Genomic DNA, 10118 nt, shown 5'->3' on the forward strand with positions numbered 1-10118 from the left:
CTACTTGAATGCACTAAGTTCGTCCTCGAGCTCGTCATCGCGTTCTTCTGAGAGCAGGAATGAGCTGAGATCATTCGGGTACTTCTGAGGCTGACCAATTATACTAAGAAGAACCGGTAGCAATACAAGACCGTGGAAGCAACCCAGCACGACAATGCCAAAGTACATCCGGAAGAAATACACGCGGAACAGCATGGACGGTGCAAACGCTAGCACTCCAATGCCGCAGAACTTGGTGAGTGTGATACCTGAGAAAACTGACGCACCAACACTGGTCAGAGCGTAGCGAGTGTGGTCGTTGCCAGTTGTTCCAAGATGATGCCTCCTCGAGAAAGAAAACTGGTGAGCCATGTGCACGCAGAACTCAACTCCAAGTCCGATACACGCAAGCAGGTTCACTACCGATACAGCGTTGATAGACGTCTCAGCACCCGGTCCAGCAAGTAGATTCCAGACGAAAAGGAAGCCCAATTGGGAGAAAGCCATCGATAACACACACAGAGTAACCACGGTAGTCAATCGCAAGCTTCCGTCCATGAGCACGAACACTGCTCCAAACACAACAGCCAGTGCCAGTAGCACACTCTGCAACGCCACGCCCTGGATGTAAGTGTACTGTTCTTCGAACACGAAGACAAGAGCGTAGGGGAATGCAGTTGCAGCTCGACCAGAACTCCATTGATTTGTCACGTCGTGCAGATAGTAATACGAGTTCACAAACATCGACTGGTTGCGAAGAGCATTCAGCTGGAACCGCATCCGAGAGCCAATGATGGACATTTTGCCGTCGCCACCAACGTTTGGTTCACTGAAGATAATGTCGCCTTCATACTGCGCACCACACAGTCCAAAGTGCTGACAACAAGTCGAGTCAATTGAGATGCCAGTGAAGTTCTTCACTAGTGGATAAAACAGCGCATTGGGAGTCACATTCGCCGTCATCAGAGCTCCATATCCGTACTCGGGGGCCATGAAAACATCCTCTCGCTCTTCAATCCCGATGTTTGCCAGCTCGTACGCGAATGGATCCATTGGCTGTACAGGACAATCACACTGTCCCTGATCGATCTTGTCTTGAAGGAAGAATCGCATTTGTCGCCACTGATTGAACGTATGTAGCCACGAGTAAACAGGGAGATCAATGTACTGGCGAAGCCCAGAAAGCTCATCTAACAGTACATTCACATCTCGCTGCAAGTCCGCATCTGTATAGTCCACATTGCTGTCCAGAACAACATAAGCTGGAGGTCCAGCCTCACCCAGTGCAGTCTGCTTCTTGAAGTATTCGTGGAGGTAAAAATCCGTAGGCACAGCAAGTTCTTGCTCGAGTCCTAGCGGCAACTCTGACGAGCCGAAAGCGCTGAGTGTCAGTACTGAAAGAGCAGTCACAAGCACCAGAACTTTCGTGGATCGGCGTAACAGGAACGGGATGTACTTCTTCTCCACGAACCGCTGAACAACGCCAGCGCTACTTGGACGCGCCAAATTCCCCTCGTCCGCATCACTATCGTCCACAAGTAAGTCGTACTGGTAGTGATCCTTCGACTCAACTCTTCTCTTACCCCTCATTGGCGGCGTAAATATCACTTTCTGCTTGATCCACGGGAACAAATCATACCGACGAGCACGCACGCGACGTGCATCCAGCACGAGTGCCGAGGCGAACCATGTCATCTGAAGCATGAAGTTAGCGGCGACAGCCAACGCAGCGACAACACAGAAGCTCGTAAGCGCCGGGATGCGGGTTAGCGCGCCCACCAAGAAGGCCAACGATTCAGCCACAGCTGCTACAACAATCGACGGACCCACATTGACCATAGTTTCTCCCATAACTTGCTTCAACATCAACAACTCGTCTTCGGCCCGATCACGTGTGTTTCGCCTTGTATCCAGCGTTGCAAGGCCACGCAATGCTGCCAGTCTGTCAAATTCGTTGGTTAAAATAAACATATTATCCACACCAATGGCAAGGACCAAGAACGGAACAACTTCCAACGTGATCATCGTCACCTCCATCTGCAGTAGCGCACAGCTTACACCCATAGCAGCACCCAAAGACAGCAGAACTATCAAAATACCTGTCAACCCAAGGCCAAAACGTGATCGTACCGGGTCGGAAAACTTGCCCAGCGATGCTGAGACGTAGAAGAACATGACCAGATAGCTCACGGCCACAATGAACGCGTTCTGGTTTGTTTGCACCACCAAAGAGTCCGCAACCGACCGTTGCGCCATGTACGTGAGTCTCATACCATCGACACCAACATCTGCTAGCTCCTGATCTTCCACTCTGTCCCAGATAAACTCATCACTAGTATTTCCTTTGGACGGCTTCAACGACTCGGCTGCATGTTCCGCAATCTTAAGAAACACTTCTTTCTCCCATAATTCAGCGTATCGTGTGTACGTCTCGTTCTCTGGGTTATTATTCAGCAAAAAAGTGACCATCAAAGCCTTGGCTCGAGGCGTAGCTTCTCCACACGGGTCTGGGTTCTGGTGACACTCATCCCTCGATAACCCTCCAAAGACCACGTTCCTCATAACTGGTACACCATTTTGATCCATGCACGGTGAATGCTCCTTGAGTACCGGATCTGTGGTCTGACAGGCTGTTGTGAGCTTAATGTCCGGGTCATGTTGAAGCAAAGTGGAATTGGTCAGCCAGTACTGGAATGGACTGGTGATCAAACACCCTTTTCCTTTAATGGGTCGGTAGCAGAAATCCTCCAGTGTGAGCGTCACATTGGCCTCATCTTGGCTGTAGACGACGGCGTTTGTGATTTGGCTCTGCACGTTGGCCATCTGCAACAGGAAACGCCGCTGGACCAAATCGTGGTTGGCGTCACACGTCGCAGGGACCAAATCGGAGTCCGAGTCGGCATTTGTGTCACTCTCAACGTAGAAAATGAGCTGCTGGATGCGGAAAAAAGGTCCGAAAAGCTCATCGAAGCGCGTTTGTTCCCGAGCCGCGACACTGTTCGGAGGCACCCAGAGCCCCTGCGGATCCGTCTGTAGCTGCATGTTGAGCAGACCGAGGCACAGTACGGCGCTGCAGACGAGCGCAGAGAGCGCCATGAGCACGGGGGACCTGCTGCAGAGCGCGCCAAGGCGGTAGAAGACGCGCATCGGACTTGGATCAGGGGAATGATGGAGATTGAAGCTGAGGGTGATGTGATTATTGGCCAATTAGAGAAGAGGATGATTGGATACAAACACCAAGTGGGTGGTTGAAGTGAGGGTGTTGGCACCCGTTGCCTTCCATTTGCCCACGGAGGACAATGCTGTGGGGCGACAGACAAAGACTATCTGATCGATCTGAGAAGCTGTAAGCGTTGCTCATTAATAACGCTGCTCTTTGAGCTTGGACACCGCAACAGTTTGATCGCACGGGGGTAGCTACCTGTGCGACTTCGGATAGAAGTGCAAGAATCCGGATCAACTACAAATTCGTACAGTGTAACGAATGCAGGAAAAGTGAAGCAAAGTGCTGACAGCCTTACAAGAACGCTTTTGGCTTCCAGTACATGCAAACTATTGGAAGAAAGTGCTTCGATAGTATCAGCCCCTTGCGACCCGAGAGCAGTTCGACAATATGAGAGCAGGCGTTGGCATGGCTAGATCAGACCTTTTCAAGTCGATGTTGGCCCACGTCGAAGCTCTCGTTTCTTTCTCACGCTACCAGCATCTATTCCAACAATAATGATCTTCTCTTTACCATGGGGAACCTCTACAACTTGTAGTACAAGCTGCAGAGTGGCCAGCTCAAGAGATTTCAGCCCTTGCAGCGTGTGCGACTTTCAAACTCGGAGTTTGACGTGTGCTCATCCCGCTTGAAACTGGCGACGCGAGGTCACCCACTCAGCGTGTAGACGGGACTTCTATACTTGCTTTCACTATGGGTCACAACCTGATCTTCTGTGTCACTGACAAGCGAACAATGGCGTTCGTCCAGCAGCGACCAGTCCGCAAGTCGCCGCCAAGCCCACAGAGCCAAAGGCTCGCGAATCGCAACGATGCACAACACGCCGCAATCTCCTCCGCCATCAGCGTCTCCCATGGCCAACGGCTCGTCGTTCCTGCAAAAGGCTGGCCATTTGTACAAGAAGACGGGTCTGGGTCGGTCCTGGCGCCCACGCTTCTTCTCGCTCGAGGGCACCGTACTCTACTACTACAAACGCGACGGCGACTCGGTGCCCAAAGGAATCGTGGTGCTCACAGGCTGCCACATCCGCGCCACCAAAGACAAGAAGCTCTACAGTTTCCGCATCTCGCACCCAAAGACCTCCAAGGTCTACGATCTGGCCGCTACTTTGCCTAGTCGCACAGAGGACTGGATCCAAGCACTCACACAGGCCTCCACTATGGTGCAGACCGCCAGTTCCAGTCGACAACTCACGTCCAACGCGTCCAGTAGTAACGTTCTCCTGCCTTTGTCCTCCTCGTCTCAGTCCACTCTTGTGGATGCGTCGATCACGGAACTCTTGGACGTCCCAGAGGTGGCCATCCCTGACGAACACCGAGATAGGATGGAAGAGTTGTTAGCCGAGTTTGTGGCTCAAGCACAAGACGATGCGGATGGCTGGAAGTTTCAGACGGAGCAGCGAGGCGTTAAGGCTTATGTGCGTCGTACGTCCAAGACCGGAACCTTTAAGGGTGTGGGTTTTATTGCTCATCACCCTCACAAAGTGCTGCATTTGATACTGGAACTTTCGAAACGACCCAAGTACGACCCTCAACTGCTTGCCACCCAGCGTGTCCATGTCTTCAATGACCACATGTGGGTAGATCATTTGACCTACAAGGCAGTCTTCCCTGCTGCAGCTCGAGATTTTGTCAATTTGACCCACTGGCGTGTCCTTCGAGACGGATCGATCGTCGTCGTGGCCACTTATGCTGAAGACGACAGCTTCGTGAAGAACCAGGAGCCTCAGATCGTTCGTGCCAGAGCGATCATGGCTGGATTCTTGCTCAAACCTAACGAAGACTACACAGGTGTGAACGCCACGTATATCACCAAGGTGGACTTGAAGGCAGGGATCCCTGCTGGTCTCCAGGCCAAGATGTTCATCAAACAAGCGTTTGTGGTCGATGGGTTACGTAAAGCTCTGGATGAGGACGAGAGTTCTCGACAATATGAATGTGTCACTAACACCACATCATTCGGTATCTCCATTACGGATTGTGTGGAAGACGAGGAAGAAGTTTACTCGATGCAATCGCAGCCGGCAGATGTCCATGACCAAGACGATCACGGTGAGTCTTCGTTTAGTCGTCGCCCCAGTGTTGTTCCAGAGGAGGGATTCCCTGCCGTTCCAGAGGAGTATAGTGAAATTATTGAGAAGGCTGTGGCGCGTATGGAAGCTGAGATGAACGACGAAGCGTCCTGGAACTTCATCGGAGACAAGGACGGCGTCAAAGCCTACACCAAAGTGGATGGCTCACTGACTGCGGCTAAAGGCGTGGGTTACTTACCGTATCATCCACGTGCCATTTGGGAACAAGTGGTTGATGCCGCCAAGCGAAAGCTCGTCGATCCTCAACTTGCGCTCGGCATGAACTTGAAGTCTTTGAACGCTCAGACCAATATCGACTATCTCGAATACAAGTCCATGTTCGTGGTCGCTGGTCGAGATTTCTGTAACCTTGCACACTGGCGTGTGTTGCCTGGTGGGACGATTATTGTGGTGGTGCAGAGTATCGAAGATCACGAGTTGTGCCCACTCAAAGAACCCAAGGTTGTCCGTGGTGATCTGCATCTTGGCTGTACGAAGATCGTCCCCAATGCAGCATACGATGGCGCTGAAGTGACTACGATGGTCAAGACTGATCTCAAGGGCAACATCCCAGCACGTATCGCTGGAAAGGCAGCAGCAGACCAGCCATTCGTCATCTCTCGGATGGGTGAAGTGATCAAGGCGAGACGCGACCTCGACCAGATCGCAGCTCAAGGGAAACTGACCAACACATTGTTTGAGCTTCCCCGACCCAAGAAGCGGTCGGCGTCATTGGGCTCAGCTAAGCTTGGCAGCTCTGTAGTCAAGAACGGAGTCAGCCAGAGTAACGGTACTCCAACGACAGTTGCTACTGCGTCTCAGGTGTCAAGTAAGTCATCGACGCAGTCCAATGCACCTGAGGACCATTCTTCTTCTATGACGAAGCAACAAGAGAGCAAGGCGAACGCTGTGGAGTCAGGTGTGATGGATCTCTCGAAATCGGGCAAGAATACCGTGAGCGATGTTGCCATGTACGGGATTCAATTCGGAGGTGCAGTCTTGGCACTGAAGACCGTGCCTCTGCCGACTGCTGTGCACTTTGTAGCTGTGATCTCCTTGATCCTGTTCTTCGCCCTGAAACTCCATCTTGGTCCCAGTCGCATGTCACCTCGAAGAAAAATGATGATCTCGACGTTTGGACCTCCAGACAGCGGTATGATTCTGGGTAGTCTTCAACTGGACATGACCAAGACGAACCAGTACATCGCAGATCGGCGCAAGGACTCCAACTGCCACCTCACTATCACGCACATTGTACTACGTGCTATCGGTGAAGCTCTGAGCAAGGCTCCGTCAGTGAATGGCCACTTGGTCTTCGGTAACTATTACCCTGCACCTACAGTGGACATCTCTTGCTTGGTTGCAGTGGGTGCTGGTAAAGACCTCGGTGTGTGTCGACTACCGAAAGTCGACAAAATGACGTTGCAAGAAGTCGTCGATCACGTTCGTGGAGACGCTACAAAAATCCGCAGTGGGGAAGACAAGGGACAGGAAGACCGGAACAAGATTATGAGTGTATTGCCCACTTGGGTTCTCCGTCCGATGGTTAATTTCTTCGGTTGGCTTGGTAGTGCGTGTGGCTTCCGTATCCCAGTGGTGGGAGTGGAGCCGTACATGTTTGGAGCCTGTATGGTGACGTCGGTTGGTATGATGGGGCTGGATATGGCCTTCTCTCCTATCACACCGTACTCTCAAGTGCCGATGCTCGTGACTATCGGGTCGATTATGGACAAGGCTGTTGTTGTGGACGGTAAAGTTCAAGTGCGTCCGATGTTGACGCTAACCACGACCATCGACCATCGTTACGTTGATGGATCGGAGGCAGCTCGCATGGCCAAGACCCTCAAGATGCTCGTGGAAGACCCCAACTTGCTTGAAGCAGTTCCTGGTGCCTAATCTCACCACCCATAGTACGTGCTTTGATGTCGTTATGGTTTTTCCGTGTGGAAGAGAACTCACGTAACATTCTCAGTCAAGTACTTTATATTATCAATGCACTATTGTTTCACTGCGAAGAGCCACTTGTCTACTCATTCGTTTGTATGCTGCTGATAGTCGAGAATACTGAGCTTGTCCGCTGTTCACGACGTTCAAAGATTTGTTGGATTTCTTCGAGTTCCAAGCCTTTCGTCTCTGGGAGTTCCTTCCACAAGTACGCGAATCCAAACAAGGCGATCGATGCGTACAGCCAAAAAGCGCCATATACCGAGAGTTCGTCTACAATCGACAAGAAAGTGAACGACACCAACAAGTTGGTGATCCAACACACGGACGTCGCCATACTCAACGCAAAACTTCGAACTCGGAGTGGGTAGATCTCAGCGTTGATAGTCCAAGGCATACAGCCCATTCCGCTAGCGAAGAAAGCCAAATAGACGAAGAGAGCAACGAAGATGGCCCAGCCAGGGGCTCGACTATCTGTCGGACAAGCCTGGAAGGACCAGTTGGAAGTAGCACATGATCCCTGCATGGTTGATGCAGTATTGCCAGGCATACACAAGTTGGCATTCGTGGGGTTGGATAATGCGAATATCGGATCGGGAGATCCCTCGGAACAGAATCCACACGCAACGTTGGCCACGCAGTCGAAGCACGTTGCGATTCCGGAACATTCACCGATACCCGTCACCTCCGTTGACTGCAGTTCTGCAGCGTAGAAACTCCCTCCAAGAGCGACCAAAGAGAAGAATACGCCAGCCAAACTACCGAGTGTAAGTAGTCTACGACCAGCTCGGTCTACGAGGTAGATCCCGACGAAGGTGAAGATGAAGTTGCTGAAAGATACGAGCGCAGAGAGCCAAATGGCGGTGGTGGGGTTGGTGAATCCAGCCATTTGGATGATAGTAGCCCCATAGTACATGACAGTGTTGATACCGCATAGCTGGGCTAAAGCTTGGATGAAACATCCCAGAACCAGAGCACGAATGACTGCAGGCGACTTCAATTCCTCCCACACGTTGCTGTCTTCATAACGGTCGCGTTCCACCTCGTCCTCTACATGGCTGAATTCCATTGAGACGTCCATTGTTCCTCGAACTTTAACGAGCGAATCCCAAGCTTCTTCCTTGCGTCCTTTACTCATGAGGTAGCGTGGAGTCTCTGGTAGAGCCAGGAATCCAAGGAACTGGAGAAACGCAGGGATAGCAGCCAACCCGAGCATGTAGCGCCAACCTTGATCGACATCGGCCAGTATCGCATCTAGAACACAAGCAAAAAACTGCCCACCAGTGACGCACGCGTTATTCAGCGACACGAGCTGGCCGCGGATATCCGGTGGTGATACTTCAGCGATGTAAAGCGGTACAGTCATAGACGCGAATCCAATTGCTATTCCAACAACGAGACGCCCGACGAGAAGTTCTCCGAATGAATTAGCAGATGCCATCAGCACCGACCCAGTGGTGAACATGGCGGAGGACATGAGAATCACACGACGTCGGCCGAACACGTCGTTACCACAACTACTCAAGGCTGCGCCGACGATAGCACCGCCAACTGCAGCAGAGACTACACTCTCACTCTGAAGATTCGTGAGATCGAACACTTCGGGACTTCTCAGTAGTACCAGCGCACCGGAAATTACACCCTGCAATACACGTGACGTTAGATGAATTCGAGGAAAGAAGGACAGAGCAGACGTACCGTGTCGTAGCCGAAGAGGAAGCCACCGATGGTGGAGCAGAGCGTGAGTAGATACAAGTAGAGCGGATTGCCCTCTTTTGGCAGCATTGCATCTGCCTTGGGCAGCAGGGGAGCGGCTTCGTGCTGCGGAGACTTTCGCGTCGAGCATAGCGAACTTCTTGACATGTTGAAGTGAAGCTGGAAATGGCTACACACTGTATTTGATAAATTCTTCACTGGTAGTGCGTCCACCACTTGTACTGAGTCTGAAGTGGCAAATTTGCAAATGATCGGATGCGAAACGGACCGTTGGAGTTGTCGGGGTTGTTTCTTCGGGGTTCTCCGGCGTCACATACAGATTGGCCAATAGCAGCAACACAAAATGGGTTACCAGCAAATCTTAGCGTGTGTTCAAGGCAGAGCTGTCCACGTTGGTCCAAGTCCAAGTTGCAATGCACATGTCAACTTGAATTTCAACTGGTCTCGAGGAGGATACTAGTTGCCTCGCTCTTTCGTAACGAGGAAGCCGGAACCACAACGCGTTGCATTGAGTTAGAGCACTACCTCGGTGACTAGCATGTTCCTAGCGAGATTTAAACATCTGCACGAAGATCACCAAGATCACCCTACCAGAAGAGCGTCAAAACGCATGAGCGAATAGGGCTTATCTTTGCAAGTTGAGGTTTGTCGCAGTGCGCGAAGTTCGACTGTCGCGAGACAGAGTATCTTTTCAAGATGTTAATGCTATCGCAGCGCAGATTTATTAGCTTTATTCAGGCAATAACATTCTGTGAAATCATGCCGCGCTTATTCAGGCCAGCAGATGATCCTTAGTACGCGTATGGATGTTCCTCGGCGAGTACAAACACTTATAGTATTCCATGCTACCGCTGCTGCGCTGCCAGATATCACGTGAGCATTGAAAGTCTTTATTAATACTTTCCGTTTTGGACGAATTGTCGGTACACGTATCCCGGATACGGTATCCGTAATCCTGGCTGTACGGCTAATTCGCGTTCCCTGCTTGGGTGACGTATGAAAAGTTCGTCTGTCGCCCTGAATTGATCTGCACAGTTGAAGGGCAACAAGATCATGAAAAGAATAAGGTCTATCAGGGTGACCCTCCCCAACTACCACCACCACACCGTGTGCCATTTTCAACGCAAGCTTCGGCAAACCAGCTTCACTTTGGCACACGTTTTATTTTAAACTTCGGAAAAATTA

At 51.3% G+C, this 10118-nt stretch overlaps 3 protein-coding genes across 3 annotated transcripts in view; 1 reads left to right on the top strand and 2 right to left on the bottom strand.

Annotated features, from left to right (window-relative positions):
* Window positions 1–3126, bottom strand: PPTG_17593 (hypothetical protein; the record flags this gene model as incomplete). Its single annotated transcript, XM_008915258.1, has 1 exon — window positions 1–3126. The coding sequence occupies one exon, from the start codon at window positions 3124–3126 to the stop codon at window positions 1–3; it is 3126 nt and encodes a 1041-aa protein (XP_008913506.1).
* Window positions 3127–3853: 727 nt separating this feature from the next.
* PPTG_17594 (hypothetical protein) lies at window positions 3854–7290 on the top strand. The gene has a single exon (XM_008915259.1). It carries the CDS (start codon window positions 4014–4016, stop codon window positions 7167–7169), a length of 3156 nt encoding a protein of 1051 aa, XP_008913507.1. The 5' UTR covers window positions 3854–4013; the 3' UTR covers window positions 7170–7290.
* PPTG_17595 (hypothetical protein) overlaps window positions 7239–10118 on the bottom strand; it is a 3559-nt gene continuing 679 nt past the window's right edge. Inside the window, exon 2 of the mRNA XM_008915260.1 lies at window positions 7239–8859. Coding sequence (XP_008913508.1) covers window positions 7300–8859 — 1560 coding nt within the window. The 3' untranslated portion in view covers window positions 7239–7299. The remainder of the gene's footprint in view (window positions 8860–10118) is intronic.

The sequence above is a fragment of the Phytophthora parasitica genome, assembly GCF_000247585.1.
Source record: "Phytophthora parasitica INRA-310 unplaced genomic scaffold supercont2.69, whole genome shotgun sequence".
Taxonomy (NCBI): domain Eukaryota; phylum Oomycota; class Peronosporomycetes; order Peronosporales; family Peronosporaceae; genus Phytophthora; species Phytophthora nicotianae.